Source organism: Saccoglossus kowalevskii, chromosome 13 (genome assembly GCF_978046115.1).
Source record: "Saccoglossus kowalevskii chromosome 13, keSacKowa6.1, whole genome shotgun sequence".
In the NCBI taxonomy this organism is placed as follows: Eukaryota; Metazoa; Hemichordata; class Enteropneusta; family Harrimaniidae; genus Saccoglossus; species Saccoglossus kowalevskii.
Genome location: NC_140653.1, coordinates 24959913 through 24979787, shown reverse-complemented (window position 1 = coordinate 24979787; position 19875 = coordinate 24959913). Strand labels below are relative to the sequence as shown.

Below are 19875 nucleotides of genomic sequence, written 5' to 3'. Positions count from 1 at the left end.
TAACGAGCCGTTGCATACACTTTGTAATACTTGTTATTTCTTTATTCACGCATAATAATCAGAACGAATATAACTACAATATTACTTCCCGCTAGAATGATTTCTCACCCAATCGTAAGTAATGTCCCCCTGTAGGACAATCAAAGTATCTTTCGCAGATCGATTGATTCCAGATAACATTGACAACGCTGTAAATAATTCCCAATAGTCTCCGTAAATTACCTGAGAATACGTAATTTACACAGTATGTATGCCAGAGCAGTGTTTAATGTACGTTATTGATGTTAGTGTATATGTGAAAAACCACTCTGACTAGTACGACCATCATACGCTGTTGTGGCTAATATATCCGGTACAGACGCTCAAACGTGTGCTCGATGAAGTAGGAGCGGGACGGTACTGACGGAACTATATTGTCTATACAAATGTTTAGATACACTCACAACTGTAAAAATGTCATCTACGCACTGATACAAATTTCAAACAATGCGAATTTTAGAAAATAAAATGTATTACACGAATATTGAGACAATTGAAATAAAGTACGATAAATTTACTACAGATTAAAACTCCAATCAACGACATTCAAATGATAATTATTTTGAATATGTTTAATTTTATTAGAGAATAAGGAATGCAGTTATGATACAGCAACTCATTTCCTTAGTATTTACGGACAAGTTACGAGTTTTTTCTTCTCGCAATGGCCAGGCTGCTTAATAATGTCGGTCAATATCGCTAGTGATTTCCGGTGTTTGCTGTGGCAATTTAGAATGACTATGGTGCCAGTCTCCCCCCACCAAGGCCACGTCATGAGGATATTCAATAGGACCACGCCCCCCCCCCCCCGTTACCTAATTTCTAGATCTTTCAGTGTCACGTGTGCATATGACAGTCGATGCGAAATTGATTTCCATGAATATGTTTATCCATGCATGGGAATTTAGTGACATAACGCGTATGTTACGTAATTGGATGTAATAGTCTTTCAATACACAATAATTTATTATATTCAAAGTGACGAGCGACTGCACAGCAAAACACCGTTGCCACTTTGAATGACATAGTCTTCAGCCGTGACGTCATTTTACGATACTGTGTAGATGTGGTCAATGTCTTCGTTTCGCAGATTAGCATATAACTACTGTCTGTTCATTATGTAAATGAATTCAAGGGTAGCTATTTCATCCATGACATTGACAAAGTCACTTGTTGATGGGTGTATAATTGTGTGGAGTCATATTGTCGAGATGCTGAATGATTCGAGTTACGGACATCGAGTTAAGAAAACATCGAGTTACAAAAATGACAACGCCCATATTTTAGAAACGACGCCCAAATTGTAACTCGAAGTTCAATAAACAGAACTTCGAGTTACGGGCAACATAAGTTTTTATTGTTGTCGGACGTTCGAATTGTCTAACTCCAGTTTTAATTATCAGTTAACCGAACTTCGAATTACAAGAGATATATATCGTTAAACAAAACAAAAAGTCGTATCGTATAACAATTCAGCATCTCCATATTTTTTCCAATTATTTCGTAACTTGTAATTTTGCTGACAATGGCTCTGGTAATGAGGTATTACGTAATTAACATAGTAGGTTTGTATACTGAAAGCACGTGCGTTCTATGTGTATATTATGAATATTAAAATTAATAATAGAATACACTTGAGTATATGGAACATCGACATCGGCCAACCGCCACCAACGCCCAAACAAGTAGTGTTTCAGGCAGTACGCCCTCTAATTTAATGTACATTTTTCTCGATTTACGTTTCATCTGGCTACCGTAATTGGTTTGTAATACAAACTTGGCCATCAAAGGTCAACATGAAAAGTGTTAAACATGTTTAGTGTTTCGATACTACAACATTAATTGTACACTACGTTAAAGTTATGACAGTGTAACAACTATTGTTAATACGTTCATTCTTTCTTTGCCTTCACTGTGTCACTTGAATCTTCTGGTAACGCCGCAAAGATTTCGGGATAATTGTTACATCTCCATGCCAACAGTTGTGGTATAACCTGCAGGCTGATGTTAACCAATATAAATCCTTCTCTGCCTAGGCGAGGTGGGTGGAAGGCGGGTCTTGTGAGTTTATGAAACGCCGCACACAAGTGTATGATTTGTGACTGTGAATAATAAAGCGAAAGTGTCAAAATAAGAAGACAACTTATGGCGCTCATGGTTTTGCCTTCATTCGATCAAATTGCTGTAAGCAGTTTATTGTCAATGGGAGATTATACTCAAATATTCCGCACAAATCAACGCCGCGTTTGTCGGATCATAGACCTTAGAAAGAGAGGGCGGGCAACTGGATTTTAAAACAAAGGATTTCACGACATCCGGCGTGCAAGGTGGGTTACAACAGTTATAACAAATGACCAAGCTAAGAAAGCCGAATGACGTCATTCACAATCAATCGGCCGCGCAGTTTGCAACACGTCTTTCAGTGTTTGTGTTCATTACATAGAATTGTTACTAGATTTCAATTATACAAGACCCATTTTTTATACTTTTAGATGACACTTAATATATGTAGAGTTACAATTCGTTTTTTCATCAGTAACTACTCGGCTGATTTAATGTGCGGTGACAAATGGTTGACTAATATTTATCCATGGTTACATTATTAGTAACCGTGATTTATACTTTCTGAGGTCTATGGTTGGATATGCATAAAACAACAACGAGCTAGTAAAAATGGATAATTGTCGCGTCTTACCTGACTAGTCACCCCTGCATATATTAGGGACCAGTTCAGCATCCATGTATTTCCAGGTACTACAAGCCCATATATAGCGAATGCATAGAAGGGTACAAAATACAACAGGTACACCAGCATCTAACAACAAAATGGAATCACAATACACTAATGGATATGCTTACATGTAAATAATACGGACGGATGTCGCCAATATTTAGGGCGAAGTGCGTAATACATACATTAAACAGCATCGAAGTTATAATGTTATATTTTCAAATATATTATGCTGTTTTGTTCGTCGGTGATTGCATTTTTCGACCATGTCTTTTATTTTACTTACTTGAATCCGTGGGTAACCTATTGGATCTCCGATGTACGGTTCATACTTAGTTACGTAATTCTGCACTGATGGCCACGTGCAATCCAGTGCCGCCTAGGTAAATAACATCCGTATATACGTGTGTAAGTCAATGCACAATGCAACATTCGTATAAATAACTGACTCAATGTTATCCACATTGCCTATTTACAGTGAAAACCGCCGAAAATTTGTCATTACAGATTTTGTCATCGCGAGAATAATCTGCTGGGCAATGTTGCAATTTATATATTCGCTGTTTGCTAACAAAATTGCTATACATTGAACAGTATTGCTTATCAATTAATCAAGCAAAAACAAAATATTGCAACAATATTTCATTATCTCAGACTAAGCGGCGCCTCGCATTGTATTAAACATGCCCAAATCCCTCCGAGTAGTTCACTATTGGACTTGACTTCTTGAAGTACAGAAACACTACACAGATTACACATTCGAGTAAACACAAGAACTTGTTAGCCGAAAACATGTAATTGATAAAAGTAATACATGCGCGTAGTCTAGTTCTGTTGTTTGCATATCGTCACTTAATATCGGCCAAAAGGTATTTCTTGGTCACTGAAATAAGCCGATTAAAATTAAAATTAAAAGCAAACTTGCAAAAAGGAACGACGAAGCAAGACGTCCATTTCAGAGCCTTTGATAAACACTAGTTTTGGTCCATTCAGCTTATTTGTTCTTGATGACTTACCAAGCCACGTATAACAGTAATAAACGTTGAAAATATCAAGTAGGTGATGAGCAGGATATCCATTGGTCGAGTTAAAATATCTTGTTGGTATGCAATGCGAACCTGAAATGTACAAATGATACGGTCAGGAAAACAACATCCGGGGTCCAAGACTCATTATCTCAGCAGCGTGTCTTGCGCCACTCGTAACGTGGTCGGCGTTTATTGTCAATGAGTTTCAGCTTAGTTGATTACAAACCTTGCGATTATCAAATTTTACCGCTAACATTCTTCTCCTAATCACAATGCAGCCAATAACCACTGGGATGATTAAATACGGAACCGTCAGTAAAAATGATGCTTTAATTTCACCGGCGTGACTACCTGTCATGGTACCAAGTATATAAACAAGTACGATATTCCCAAGCGATCCTGACCAATAGAGGGCGAGGTGATCATAGTTTTTTCTTGGGAGAAAAAAACAGGTATATATGAGAAATCATTTACAACTTGAAAAATCATCATTAGAATATTTATTTTAATAATTATATACATGTACAAAATGGCTCATCGTGCAGCTCGTCCACAGAATGTACGGATTTTTCAATTCGAATCCAATCATGGAAATTCATCTTCATCTTAAATGGTTCATCGTCGCGTAAGACGTGAAATACATTTGGTGTTTTCCTGAAATGTGAACGCCGTACGGCGACTAGATGGTGCACTAACATAGCGTTTATATTTACAATAATAGAATACGAATACAAAAACACAAAAACAAACGATCTATACATCGATATTCTGACATTTCACTATGTATGTATACCGTGTATGAAACCACGAGATGAATTTTACTTCATTATTTAATACACGGATAAACACGCAGCTTACGTCGCTCCATGCTACTGGCGTTATAGATACAGTTGACCGCCGGAGGGCGTAATTACAAAAACCAAAGACAGGTGTCATTACCGATATATCATTTACGTAATGCGTTGATGTTTATGAGTAAAATGTCTACATTGTTTCATTTCATATTAAAGCGCACACTCGTCATACCACACGCGTTTAAATTTCATGTAAACAAACACGACGCGGTGCAAAGACTATGGCGCTTTAAATGGGCCTATGGGTATTTTACATCAGGTACTTACTTTTGCAGACATCGTATGGCAATGGACATCTGTGTGACGTAATGCACGGTACCATCCCAGTATACACACAGTTTACCATGGGCAGTATTTAGATATGGCTCGCCCTGTTATCAAATCAACACCACGGAGTCAACAACAAGAAAGGTCGGGAGGAAGCATGATTATTTAAAAGCCTGCTCATTCACTATAGCCACGATTTATCCTGTTTGAAATGCAGTGTACTCTTAAAGCGGGGAGTCGTCACTTGCGCATGCGTCAGATGGCCATAGCGTGCCATTGTTTACAAACAAGCGTCTACCCATGGGCCTTTGCGTTTAAGCGCGTGTTGTTATCGTTGCTTGGAGCTCAATTCCCGCGCGTGCGCGGGTGACGACCCTCTCGCTTTAACGAACATAATTTTATAAGGAGATTGTTTTGAGCCATAAATTTCATAGAATTTTTGCTTGCACCAATAACCAGTCTAGAAATCTCTCAATTTTGTTACTTCAAATAATACGAGTAATTCACTCTCTGATATCTCGACGGTGGCCGGTGGTACATTTGACCAAACAGTAATGACTGGAACAACACACTCATGATTATACTATTTCACCGAACCATTTGTAGAACACTCAGATATCTCGGGAAAAATATAAACTCTTACCTCTTTTAAATAGAATTCCATGAATCCATGAATATACCCATCAATTTCTAGACTTATTATAAGATCTACCAATGCCGTAAAAGACAGCACCAAAAACACTACAATAAAAACATAGGAGGTCATATGCAAGAAACCTGTCTCTAATTAGGTCATCTCGACCTTGCAATGTTTCGGACGAACTATTGAGCCATATATGATTTTAAATGATGATTTTACAATTAGTTCTCGAATATTTAAAGATATTTTAATACGTGTTAGTGCTTTGGGCTGACTTCGATTCCGGAAAATATAAAACTTCCGTACACATGCGCAGAAAATACTATCTATCTATAAAGAAAGAGGGTGGACACTGGATGAAGCTGAGCTTCTTGATTATAATATCAAATTTTGTTGTATTTTAAATTGCTATTGTACATTTTTCTGTAAGTTACATTTGCGTATCTGGAGAATTTGTCAAAAGAGACTTCAGTCCCGCCCCTCTCTGTTATAAAAACTGATCATCCAAGTAATACATATAGTAAAAATTTTCAGAAGAGGAGCCGCACCTGCAGGAAAGTCTTCTAAATTCACCAGCGTGTAATAAAAATGTTTAATAACATGAATCGTTTCACATCAACTCTGAGCGTATTGAATGGTGGGCTTGTATTAATTTGGGTCAGGTTGGTTCATGCAATGGGAGCTTGTAGTAATCAAGTTACTTCTAAGTTGTTGTCTTAATACCGGGATCAATGTATTACAAACGCGACGAGTTATGTGCATACACATTTTTCTAAGACACATGGTATGAAGGGGGCAAGAGGGGATACCGGGTACAGGTTACAGTAAATAAAGAAGGCATTTTACGTTTTTACAGGAAATAAAATGAAAGTTTCATTTACAGTAAAAATAGGTTTTTACACTTCACAGATAAAGCATATTCATAATTACATTTTGCATTTTATAATATATTTGATAATTTGTGTTTAAGATTCGAAATTGGAAATTGCGTACGAATTACGAAATTTAATGTGGAAAATGCTTTATACGCTTACAAAAAATAAGATCTTTCTGCAAATTACGGACGAACAATATAGCTGATTACATTTTACACCTTGCACATGTCTACGAATTTACGTTTTTTTATTTATTTAAATTGTATTATTACGAAAATAAAAACAATTGATTACAGCTTTCGAGAAAAAACCCTTGCCGACCCTCGGCTATGGTTTGGATATCAGTGGGGCCATCCTGTATTCGATCATCATAACTTATCAATTGTTTTAAGTCACCAGGGACGAAATACAAAAACAGTGTTCACAAACCTATATGTGGAACGTGTGCTGATGAGTTACATTTCTGTGGCTGATGGTCTAGTTTGCATGCTTTGATTTTGTTATAAGGCCAAAAAAAAATGTTTTGCTGCCCTCTGCGACCGAAAAATATGAAATATCGGGACGCGGTTTTTTTTTGTTTTTTTTTTTGTTTTTTTTTTTGTTTTTTTTTTTTAATAGGCCCAAATAGTAAAAACTCATCATTTTAAGCAGTAAAAAAGTGTTTCCTCTAAAAATTAACGATCCCGGACCGTTGTTTGATCCCCAGGGTTCCCGGGGGATAAGTGGCGACTTTGAACCTCGGGTTGATCTGTATTTCTCTGGGAAATAAATCCGACCGTCCGACCCAATTTTTCAATTTTCCGACCTGAGGGCAACATAAGTTGTTGTTTTTTACCTAATTAGATCCACGGTGTATGGCTTAGTTAAAGTAACCCTTGGTTCCATGACTGTGCTACTTGGTTTTATTCTCCGTCAGATTAGTATACGAATGCTAACAACTATTTCAGAGTATGACTGTTTCACTCCTCCATCTGAAACCAAATTTCTCAATTTACTCGCTTCACAGAATGACGAAAATAAGCGTGTTGCTGCGTTTGTCTACTATACCATAACACTTGTAAATTTGTAGGTTTCATTTATTTGCGTACTTACTTTTTTGGCCCAATGGCTGTGATCTAGTTTATAATTCCTAGACAACATTTAAAGGTTGATCCCCCGGGCTGTAAAGGTCACACACCATTAATTAGGCTATCAGCGTTCATAGCAAAATGTTATGGCTGTTGTTTATGTTCTCTTTCTATCTATTTTTATCTGAAACGCGATGTATGAGGGCGTACTTCAAATACGTCAGCTGTTAGATTTGTGTGTGTGGCTTTGTTTACTGACAAGTACTGGTGACCTGTGGATCTGGGCAACTCTTGGTTGGACACTTCCAAACTGGCTGCATTTTTGAGAAAGACTGACAAATCTGTGTGTTTTTCTTTACATTCATTTTGTAGGAGCTTGAGCTGGCCAACATGTGTTTTACTGTCCAGAATTCTATTATACACGTGGTTTCAACAATATTTTGATCTTTGTAACCTTTTTTTTTTTTTTTTTTTTTAACAGAAATTCACCCAAACGCTAACATTGTCGTCTATAGAATTCTAATTGGAGTATGAGCCGGCCATCGACGAGTGACCTTTGACCTATCAAGATTGAGGCCTGTCAATCTCACCTAGCAAATTCTGTGACATGAATCGGACACTTACCGTAGAACAGTGGATCACTTGGTCTTTCATTTTGGTCAGATAGTTTGCTCAATATGTAAAAGACAAAGCATAAAACTATCAAGACAGCGACTGCTACCCCGAACACAGTCCAATGATTGTCACCGGTGTACTTGAGTATATAGTTATAACCATAGGTTACAGGGAACGCCGTGAGAGTGAAAAGAACCACGCCGATTGGCGAGAAAATCATCGCTATACGTTTACTTGTATAACGAAGAAATACAATAAGTTTTCATGTGCCTGGTTATAAGCCAAAGTTCAACTTAGTGGTCAGTGGTGGCGCTCTCTACGGGTAAATTAGTAACTTGCCAAATAAAGAGATACATATTTACTTCTACGTCGCGTTACCAAAGCAACACATAATTCTCCGAAACGAATATGTTTGTGGTATCAAGAAAATAGTGTATACCTCAATGAAAATATCAGATGAACCATTATAGCATAGTAATATGAAGTAGTTTTATTAGTGTACTGAATTGTAATGTTAAAGCGGGGGAGTCGTCACCTGCGCATGCGTCAGATGGCCATAGTGTGTCATTGTTTACAAACAAGTTTCTACCCATAAGCCCCTGCGTTTTTAGCGTGTGTTGTTATCTCGCTTGGGACTCAATTCCCGCGCGTGCGCAGGTGACGACCCTTTCGCTTTAAACTTCAAACAGGATACATACGACGGGCGAGCCAGCCAGCCAAAAAAAAAAAAAAAAAACTGTCTGTCCAAACAGTCATCATCACCCTAATTCTTGTGAGGCGTCATTTTTATATGCACTGCTATTCTGGGCATTCATGGATAGTGCCGAAAACTGGTCACAGTACCTGATGTTTTCTCAACAGAAATCCATAATAAATATATAGCTGTAAAACAACAATTATTCTAAGCTATGGCCCCATTTTAATGAACACACAAGAATTACTCACAGACTGTAACTGACCGCAGGCACAAAGCCAAAGTCCTAATGACTAATAACGACTGTCTAATTCGCATTTTTTTTAATTACTGCTAACAATGCGGTTATCAGGCATTTTTGTATGCATAGAATTCTAACCACCCCTTTCCAGAGTACATGTTCAACACCGAATACTAAAATGTTTTATATGAATCGATGATTTAAAAATTGAAAATGTCAACTTTTACCCAATTAATTGAAAACGTAATTTCAGACTTTCTTCGCCTTATGTAATGTCAATTTGAACATTCTCAGTTGTCTTCTGGTAGCGGTCACGTGTCTGTTAGTTTATAATTGCGTTATAATAAATAAATCATACCCCGCCCCCTGCTTATTGAACACGTGATAACTCCAACTGAATACACATATATTTAAGGAATGCGTAATGTGACGTTTTTCCGTTATTTGACAGTTTCTCATTCGTGCTTCAAAATCTTCAGAGTCTGGAACACATGTTGATTGTAGTAAAAACCGTAACGGCGATTTTAAAATAAATTGGTTCAATTGCCAACGCTAAAAAAATGAGTTGCCAGTTTATTGATTGTTTTTTCCATGTATATGTCTCCAATATATGGTAACTGGACTGATCGATTATTGTACTTTCCAACGTAAATAAACAATTTGTTACACCCGGTGACACAATACTGTGAAATTAGACAGTTTAGAATGGTTGGTCACGACGTACGTTTTATTTTTTTCAAACGCTTAAAACGACGTTCTTATCAATACCTTGAGTGTTTCGAGAAACATTATAGGAAGCGTAGGCCGAAATTAACACAACAGCGCCGAAATGGACAACCTTGTCTCAACATGCGCGCATTCGACTTATTATCCAGTAAAACACAATTGTCGCAGTGATTACAACACCTCGATAGACAGTTTTAGAAACGTGAAGGATTGTGGGTAATCTATTCAAAGGTCATCTACAGCTCACTGAAAACATTAATTTGATAACATACTATGATAACAAGCATAAACAATTTAATAAAACAATTAAGTAACTGAAATCAAAAGAGCACACAATCATAGACAATTTAATAAAACAATTAAAGTAACTGAAACCAGAAATCTGGGGATAATACAAAGGCGAAAAGTAATGCACAATTTTCTTTTGGTAACGTCATTCCTCATTACGTTTGTTCCTTCCAGCCATGGGTCGATTGTAAATAAATTTTGTCTGATTCCGAATGTTTGTTGAATGTGAAACCAATAGAATCTGTTAACATGGTCGAGGTCGCATTGTGTTCCGACTAATGCTATTTTATCTGATGAGTGGATAACCAATGTTTTTAGTTGAAACGTTCATTGAGAGTGTTGTTAATGTAGGTCGAGTTTCATTTGGCTATACAGGGGTAGTTGAAAAGTATTCTAAACTAGTTATACAGGTACAGTTGATTTGGAAGGTAGCCTCACTTGAACCCTTCACTTTGGCGGAAAACCTGAATAATCTATTATGAATGCATAACCCACACCGATTCTGTGGGTTTTACATTCTCAATCAGTGCAAACGTTTCGGGTTTGTGTTTTTCGCGGGGATTAATTTTAACACAAAATACATAAACAAAGTATCTGTATCTTTTTAGTAACCATGATATATGCAATACGTCCACGTCACACCTGTAGGTGAAAGGTAGCATTATGCTAATTATATCAGTGTTCGCCTACATGATTGGATATTTACTTTCCTGCTGGTGGCGCGAGAACGAGTCACATGTATAGAAGTTGCCTGGTTACCATCCAACTAGTTTTCATTATATATTCTCTCAACATATGAGAGTGAACAGTCACTCAGCAATTGCAATAATGAAGGTTTACGTACTTCTTGTTGTTATATCGGTTTCAATTGCACAAGGTAAGTCTTGTCTTAGGCCAGACTTTTATTATCCCTTGTTTCGCGAACCCGCCGAATGAACAGGAGCCAAAAATGAAATAAAAATATAATTTTATTTCTGAATCAGTGTAATTTCTCGCGCCCGCTAAAAAAATATTATTTTTATCTTCATTTTTTTTACCGCCCGCCGCATAACAAATCCAAGTTGCATTTTCGTGGTAGTATCGTGATCAAAGTACCGAAGTCTCGCGCAGATGAGAAACAAGGTTATACATGGAATAAAATTTTATTTCATTTCTTTTCTCCGATCAATGATCTCACTTACAATTCTTTGGGAATCACACAAATCTAATGGGGAAAAAAATAATTTTATTTTTTTCCGCTCTCTTCAAAAAAAGTGCCTTATAAAAACTCGAGAAACAAGAAATAAAAAAAGTCTGGCCTTAACATCGTCTCTGTGAAGTGCTAAATATTTTTTACCTGGCAATCTTAGTGGCAACCTAAACGTCGTGAAAGCATTAGTACATACACTAATTGTTTATCACAATCCCATTGGCCATAATCAAAGTTACAGAATTGTAAACAAATCAAATTGAAACGGGTTCATTTGAATTGTATGAAGTTACACGTTATAGAATAGTATACGTTACATCTGTAACTCTCCAAACGCAGGACTGATTATTGGAATACTAATAAGCCCACATTGCGATTTGTCATGTACGTCCAAGGTACGTAATACATGGTGTCGATTCATTTGTTAACATCGATATACACAATATATACTCTTACATAATAATTGTAAAATAAATATTACCACGTGCGTCCCTTTTTATGATTTCAGGCATGATGACGTCATCTATCAATGAATACAGCCTATTCCGAGATCTGTTTTCAGACTACAGTAACGTAGTACGCCCTGTAGCAAACTCGTCAGCTGCCGTGATTGTTCAGTACGACGCCGCCTTACAGCAAATAATAGACATGGTAAGATTCACGTGGCAATTTACAAATAGCAATGTCGGTATAGCAACGAGAAATGAAAATGTAGTTATTTATTGAACCAATTTTGATTTGATTGTCACAATGTAAATACTGCAGAGGGGTTAATTATTCACTTGGTTTTAATTTTGCTTATTTCGCTGACTGGAAAATGCGCTAAATTAAAACCCAGTGAATATTTAAATTGAGCATAGAACACATTATGCAAATGAAAAAAAAACGTGAATTTAAAACCCACTAATATGCCTGGAATGCTAAAACAGTGAAATGTAAACCCAGTGAAAATTATTCATTTTAAAGTACCCCGTAAACTAGTAAATGATATCATTGTCATACTGACATGTTTGTGGATCCCATGCTTTGGGTAGCTGGCATTCTAGAGCATAAAGATGTAGCAAATATAACAATGTGTATTTCCAGTATTTTTGTATAAATACAGTTCTCTCAGCTACAAAACTATGATAAATCACACCCCAGTAAAACTGATTTTAAAAAATACACATCAAGTTAAACATGTGTCCAAGTAAATAATTCAATCCTGTATATATCATAGAGATAGCTTCATCCACGATTCGTACATCAACAGCACTAACTTTAGAAATTACATCAAGTTGTAAATTGTTGTGTGCTTTATTTCCAGGATGAAAAAAATCAGATACTGACCACTAGCATCTGGATACGAATGGTAAGCTTGTTTTTTGAAAAAAAAAAATAATAGAATTTCATAATGTCGTAATTAGAAAATCTTTATCAACCTGTTTATACTGACTTTCATGCAGAAATCGTAGCATCTTTAAATCGTACAGCAAATGGATTTGAGGACGGTGACAACAAATATCTTCTTTTAAAAAACAAAACAATGAACAACACTAGTTTTACATGATGTTTGTGTTCTAGTTCTGGACAGACGATAACTTCACTTGGAACCCGGATGAGTACGGGGGTTCGTTTGCTCTGATTGTTCCATCTGATATTATATGGAAACCAGACATTATGCTATACAATAGGTAAGAGTTTCAAGTATCACATAATATCATTTGGGATTGACACACTTTGCGATGATCTGAGATACAATATTAACCTATTTCATGAATACAAATTATATTCAGCTCAACTCAGTTTGGCAACTTATATGAACTATTGTGTACATGTTTCAGACATACTCTCTATGTGACCATTAACAAATGCCAGCAAGCAGGTTTCAGGGCGGGATATTCCACGCTAGATCACATGTTTGTCCTACACTCGGTTATTGATTTATATTTGCATAATAAGAAAAGGGTATACTGTGCTTTTATTGACTATAAAAAAGCGTTTGATCTAATTGACAGAACAAGTCTATGGTTTAAACTAATCTCTAACCATATAAATGGTAAAATTATTACAGTTATTTATAATATGTACAACCAAGCAAAGACTTGTGTTATTGACGGAAGCGTTAAATCTGATTTCTTTAATTGTAATGTTGGTGTTAGACAAGGTGAAAATCTTTCACCACTGTTGTTTGCTATTTATCTTAACGATTTCGAGTATTTTATCAGTAAGCATTATAATGGTCTAAAATATATGGCTAGCGAGATTAAAACATATTTAAGTAATGAGGATATAGAAGTATTTCTTAAGTTATTCACTTTATTATATGCTGATGATACCATTGTACTGTCTGAATCAGAAACAGAATTGCAATCTGCACTAAATGCTGTCTATACCTATTGCAATGATTGGCATTTAACTGTAAATGCTAATAAAACGAAGGTTGTTATTTTCTCGCGTGGGAGAGTTAAAAAGTTCCCTGCGTTCAAGTTTGGCAATGAAACCATTGAAGTAACATTTGATTATATTTATCTTGGCATAACATTCAACTATAATAACAAATTCAGGAAAGCAATATGTAAACAGACAAACCAGACCAGACAGGCCATGTTTAGCTTACCGATGAAGGCAAACAAATTATGTCTACCCATCGACATACAACTAGAGTTATTTCATCACTTAGTCGTTCCGGTGTTATTGTATGGATGTGAAATATGGGGTCATGCAGATCTTTCTCAGATAGAATCTTTTTATCTCAAGTTTGTAAACGGCTTCTCAAAGTGCACAAAAATACTGCAAATTGTATGGTATACGGTGAACTTGGGGTATGTTCCCTTCGTAAGTTGGCGGAAATTAGAATGATACATTTTTGGAGTAGTATTATACAAAGTAAACCTTGCAAATTATCACATAGAATCTACAATTTATTAAAAGTGTTACATGACAGAGATATATACAAATCAGCCTGGATGTTAAAAATTAAAGGTGTTCTTGGTACGGCTGGTATGTCAAATCTTTGGCAGATTGGATCAAATGTAAATAGAACGTGGCTTAAGCAAGCGATAAAACTTAGATTATCGGACATGTGTACACAAAACTGGAATGCCGATCTGGTGTAAAATGGGTTGTGTACCACTTATAGAATAATCAAAAAGTCATTATATGTGTCAGATTACATTCTGATACTCGATCCAGTACATCGTATTCAATTATGTAAATTTAGATTTGGGAACCACAATTTGCCCATTGTCACAGGTCGCTATCAAAATAAGGCCGTTCATGATAGAATTTGTACCTTATGCCAAGGTAACCTTGGTGATGAATTTCACTATATCTTTGAGTGTCTGGCCTTGAGTAAAGAACGGGAGAGATTTTTGAAATCATATCATAGAATTAGACCTAGCACTTTAAAAATGTATCAGCTATTTAACACATCTAACGAATCGGAGTTGTTAAATCTTTCTAGATTCTGTAAAGATATAATGAAGCGGTTTTTAATTCAGCCAGGTCATTGCTGACCACCGATTCAGTGCCATGTATTTTTATTTATTTACTTGCTTTTTGTAATTTTGGGCTGGTGCCTCATTATGCATTTCTTCTATTTTATTAATTAATTTCGTGTGACGCTTCCATGTACATGCTTTTTTCGTTTGTATTATGTAATGTATATTATTTAGCTCTCTCATACCTCTATCGGGGGAAGCAAAGGGAATAAATTATTATTATTATTATTATTATTATTATTATTATTATTATTATTATTATTATTATTATTATTATTATAGTCAACATAGCCAGCTACCAAATGCTGTATTTTTTGTTAACAGTTGTGATGAAAATTTCAGTGGAAAGATGAACACCAATGCCCAGATTAAATATGACGGGACTGTCTCCTGGCTCGTTCCTGTCATATACAAGAGCACCTGCAAAATAGACGTTACCTATTTCCCGTTTGACGAGCAACGTTGCAACATGACATTCGGCTCATGGGCTTACCATGGCTTACTAATCGACATAGTCAACCGGTCTGAGTCGGGGGATATTGATTCATACATGGATAACGGCGAATGGAACTTGGTGGCAATGCCAGTCACTCGTAACGTCGTCTATTACGGATGCTGCGCAGAACCATACCCCGATGTCACTTTCACCGTCATTGTCCAGAGGAGGTCGCTGTTCTATCTATTCAACTTACTACTCCCGTGCATTTTGGTTTCCGGTCTTACGTTGTTGGATTTCTATTTACCAGCCGACGCAGGTGAGAAGGTCACACTAGGAATCACTATATTATTGGCGCTCATGGTGTTTATGCTAATAGTTGCCGAGGCTATGCCGCCCACGTCAGAAGTCATTCCTCTCATTGGTAAGTCAGCTCGACTCAGAACCAGTGTCTTATATTTCGGAATTTCGAAATGTGGTTGTTTTCTATTCTAATTTCCTTTAAGCATTGTGGGTAATTTTATGACTTGTACCGTTCTACGTCTAACATGATGACATGTCTTCGATTCCTAGAACAGGGATATTTCTCAACTAACCAATGTAGTAATTGCACAAACTGCGTTCATCTTCCGTCTACTAACTGTTCATTTTACTGTCTGAAAATAGGTCGGTATTACGGTGGCACTATCGCCTTGGTATCCATGTCAACAATTATGACTGTAATCGTTCTTAGTATTCACTACAAGATTCCTGGCAGCGTGCGACGAGTACCAAAATGGGCGCGCGTGTTCTTCCTCAACTACTGTGCACGCATGCTGTGTATGGGGAATCTAAACGCAACGTACGTCGCTATGGGGGAATCCAGCAGTATAAATGTTGAGAATAACCATTTACAGACCACTCCCTCGGCCACATCACCCGAACCATTTCATAAAATTGAAAATGTTGATAACGTAGAATACAGTCGATTTGAGGGCCACATAGTACGCATCCTTCGTTGCTTGGAAACCCTTGTGGATCGCCAGAATGATCAGGACAAAGACGATGTCATTCTGAAAGAGTGGAAATTGCTGGCCACGGTCATTGATCGCATCTTCATGTGGGTGTTTCTCCTTGCAACGGTTAGCCTCACGACCGGCACGTTACTACAAGCACCGGCGTTTGTTTAGTTGGATATACCAGCTCGGAGAAAATAACCTTCGATGAAATCTGTTACTGAAGAATATTATTCTGGGACAGAATGGCGTAGATTAATTTGTGCTACCATGTGTATGTGGACAGCGAGACATTCTTGCAATATTCAATCTCGTCCTTTGATTGTGTCAATTGTCTCAGAGAATAAAAACTTTAGTAGTTTGTAGATTGCCTATTAAACGTCTATTAATATTATTTTGTAACTTTTTTTAAAACTGTTATACATTCAAAGATTGTACCCATCTAAAGAAACCCGACATTGCAAAGATTTAGTGACAACGAACACACGACAGGAGAAGTAGTTATTAAGTCTATACCATTGCTGTTGTTATTTATTTACATCATATATCCGAAAATTGGGGATGTTGTCCATTTTTATTATTATTAAAGCATATTTTATTCGTTTATTAATATTATCGATTTGAATTGTGTGCGATGCGATTTCTATTTTATATACTGATAGTCAGGTTAAACATTTATTCAAAACATATACCTTTTAAGGTCTATGTTCAAAACAATAACAAATATACACTTCTAATGCTTCATTAAATATTCCCTCTATTCTCTATATGTTGAGAATAAAGTCATAGACATTGCAAGCTTGTAAATATTGTATTTTGTTTGTCGATAAGTTTCATTTTTATTTTCAAATATTTAGGCAGTAAAAAGAAATTTTAACTTAATACAGAAATCTACTCGTGGTCGTTCAACAACATAACATAATTAGTTTATTTCAACAGTTTTATTATTTTGCCAATTTTTCAAAAGCGATGTATATCTAAATGCACCAACAGCATTTGAAATTGAATTATTAGATTTGTTAAAAAGCACCACGCATTATATTGATACAATAGTGCAGGCGTTGTCGAATTATGTTACTATAGTAACTAGCCACTTATACATATGTTAGAGTGTGATCAGTTAATACAATAAATCTATATATATCCAAGCTATAATAACGGTGTAGTATTGTGAGGGTAGTAGTCAATACACACAGTAATACTATTGTCGTCGCTATTGTTGTAACAGTCCGCCAACCTTCGATGGCGGACAGTTTTAGTTCAGAATTTACTAAGAAAGTACTAGTTTCGAAGAATATTCCTTTTACTCGTTTCTTTGTTCTCAGCAATACCTATGAGGAGAGTATTGTTTTTCAGAACTAGGTTGTTCTCACATGGTTGAATTGGGCAGCACAAAGCCCATCCTTCACTATTTAAAAACATGACTTTTTTGAACAGCAACACCGTGGATTCGAACCAACGATTTTCAGATCGACGAGCTGTAGGATACATGTCCACTCCACTGAAAGAACTGAGCAGGTGGTTGAAAGCAATAAGTAGTTTACTGTGATATGTACATTGAACCAGGTGCGATTACTACAGGTCATTGGACCATTCATTGGCCATTGTCCTTCTATACAAAATGAGTTACGTGACAGATATACACTGTGGCAAACCACTTAAAACTCGCCAAATTAGTATTACTTCGTGGAAGTACGGCAATCGGACGCTAACGGTAGTTTGTTTGGGGTCTCGGTTCTCGTAGACGTCCTCAGCCCTGCGAATTGTAGTCAAACCTGGTATGAACACTACACCTGCTACACATGACGGATTACTGATGCTTGATATTTGGTTTGTGGTCTGGTTCAAAATGACATACTGATGCCTATGTTGGTTTAGTTTTCATGTGTGCTTAACTTTTTCTCCGATATACTTTGACCGATTATGTTCAAGAAGACAAGAACCTCGTCTTTAGTCAGTGGGCCACACGTTAACGTGCTGAATACTCCTCAAACATTCAACTGTGATTTGCATTTTTCATTGTTAATAATTGACGGGCCTCAGACGTTTACTAAAACCTCGACCCCAAACAGGTCGTTAACTACCTCGTGCGCTGTCTTCATATATATATATATTAACTTTTTGCCATGGCTGGCGTCGTCTTCACAATATATTCGACATTCTATGAGCTAATAAACGGATAAAGCATTGTCAATAACATAGTCCCCACTCGGGGTTTAGTGACTCTGACAATCGAGTAGTCAAGATACATGAATTGTGCTAAATAAAAACTTTTAAAGGGTTTCTGATATTACACTAAGAGAACTCATGTTAGCTTACTTTCACTTGCAACTTGAAATATTTGGAACACAACACATGTCCCGCCTGGACTTAAAGGCAAAATGAAAATGAAGCTCTTGGCGCGAGGATTTCTGTCCCCTTGAGAGCATATTTACAGTTGCTGCAACAAAGACACAATCTGAAAATATGATCCTAGGCTAGCCTGGTGCCCTTTGATAGCAATGGGCATGAGGTACAGCTACTTGGGAGCAGTAGGTTTCAGTGGATCTGCTTAACTCCTACCACACCAATTATAGGACTGCCCCATGCATATTTATAGAAGTGCAGGGTGGTATCCCATTGGGTAGGACACTCTGGTAGAAAATAGCTCTTTTATCTACCAACTGCTGGAGAGCTTCTAAGCATGTGATTGAAACAGCACTGAAGTCATGTGCCCCAGTGGCCTAGTGAAGGCCGTTTGGTAGGCATACCAGTTTTGCTACCAGAAGAGAACTTGGCAATTTGTGATTAAAGCTGTCGTTTTGATGTTGAGTGTTGCCACTACTTTCTCCAGTACTGCATGAACCAGTGGGAATGATGGGAATGTCCACGATATAAACATTGCCTTCATCACATATACTAGTACATTGTGATCCAGGAGATATGTCACATATCCGTAGGGTTTGAAATTGTTGGCTGATGTGAACAGATATATGAGTGATACCCTGCAGGGTTAACTGGCTGTTTTCAGTCCTTCAGAAACTTGCCAATTGTTATTCTAGCACAAGCACTTCTGAATGTCGCAGCAGCTGCACTAGTTTTGTCCCATGCCAGGTGACATGCTTCTGACTCAATTACCTTCTTGCAGCACCAGAGTAACATTTCCTCCATGAGCTGGCTTAGTGCAGCAATCCCCTGCTTTGTGACAAACGTCACAACTGCTGAATTTTCACAGTGGACTAGAACTTTATTGTTCTGAACCTTGCTCAGAGAGTAAGTTAACATATCCCGACTTTCAGGTCCATTAGATGTACTTCCAATCAGACCTTTAAGGAGGCATCAGTTATGGATGGAGATGATGGATTGAACCGTGATCCCTGCCAAAGGAATCTGCAGGTCCATTCGCCTACAGTAACTACAGTACTAGCATCTGTACTTGGAGGAGAATGGCCTACATGAAAGCCGTCAACTTGACTGTTGATTTGGAATGAAGCACACAAGTCACTGCGCCTTACTAGGCCCTGTAGCAGGTTGAACTTCATACCCAGGAGCACTTGCTCCTCACCCCATGTGTAGGGGGATGCAAATGATTGTTAATTTAATAATTTTGTGAATACCAGGCAAACTTATATCCAGGATCATAAAGCATAGGTATAGGCAGCTTTGTACTCAATATAGTAAGCAAGTATCCTTGAATATTTTCAATAAGGTGCAGTAAAAAAGTATATA

At 37.0% G+C, this 19875-nt stretch overlaps 2 protein-coding genes across 2 annotated transcripts; one reads left to right on the top strand and one right to left on the bottom strand.

Moving 5' to 3' along the window:
• Window positions 1-1624: 1624 nt before the first annotated feature.
• On the bottom strand, window positions 1625-8338 carry LOC102801782 (transmembrane 6 superfamily member 1-like). The gene is made up of 8 exons (XM_006816207.3): window positions 8126-8338; window positions 5563-5660; window positions 4920-5023; window positions 4025-4232; window positions 3787-3888; window positions 3057-3149; window positions 2735-2854; window positions 1625-2141 (listed from the first exon to the last, which is right to left on the bottom strand). Exons 1-8 carry the CDS (start codon window positions 8334-8336, stop codon window positions 1932-1934), a joined length of 1146 nt encoding a protein of 381 aa, XP_006816270.1. The 5' UTR covers window positions 8337-8338; the 3' UTR covers window positions 1625-1931.
• A 2555-nt stretch (window positions 8339-10893) lies between these two features.
• Window positions 10894-16341, top strand: LOC144351769 (neuronal acetylcholine receptor subunit alpha-10-like). The gene is made up of 6 exons (XM_078009083.1): window positions 10894-10942; window positions 11763-11905; window positions 12561-12605; window positions 12818-12927; window positions 15061-15596; window positions 15839-16341. The coding sequence occupies exons 1-6, from the start codon at window positions 10894-10896 to the stop codon at window positions 16339-16341; spliced, it is 1386 nt and encodes a 461-aa protein (XP_077865209.1).
• Window positions 16342-19875: the final 3534 nt, after the last annotated feature.

Excerpts from the sequence above, each read along its gene's own strand:
- LOC144351769 (XM_078009083.1), top strand. The coding sequence starts at position 10,894 with ATGAAGGTTTACGTACTTCTTGTTGTTATATCGGTTTCAATTGCACAA. Across the intron at positions 12,606-12,817 it reads CTAGCATCTGGATACGAATG|TTCTGGACAGACGATAACTT; the intron begins GTAAGCTTGTTT and ends TTTGTGTTCTAG. Across the intron at positions 15,597-15,838 it reads AGAAGTCATTCCTCTCATTG|GTCGGTATTACGGTGGCACT; the intron begins GTAAGTCAGCTC and ends GTCTGAAAATAG.
- LOC102801782 (XM_006816207.3), bottom strand. The coding sequence starts at position 8,336 with ATGATTTTCTCGCCAATCGGCGTGGTTCTTTTCACTCTCACGGCGTTC. Across the intron at positions 5,024-5,562 it reads TGGAATTCTATTTAAAAGAG|GGCGAGCCATATCTAAATAC; the intron begins GTAAGAGTTTAT and ends ATTTGATAACAG. Across the intron at positions 4,233-4,919 it reads GCCATACGATGTCTGCAAAA|AAAAAACTATGATCACCTCG; the intron begins GTAAGTACCTGA and ends TTTTCTCCCAAG.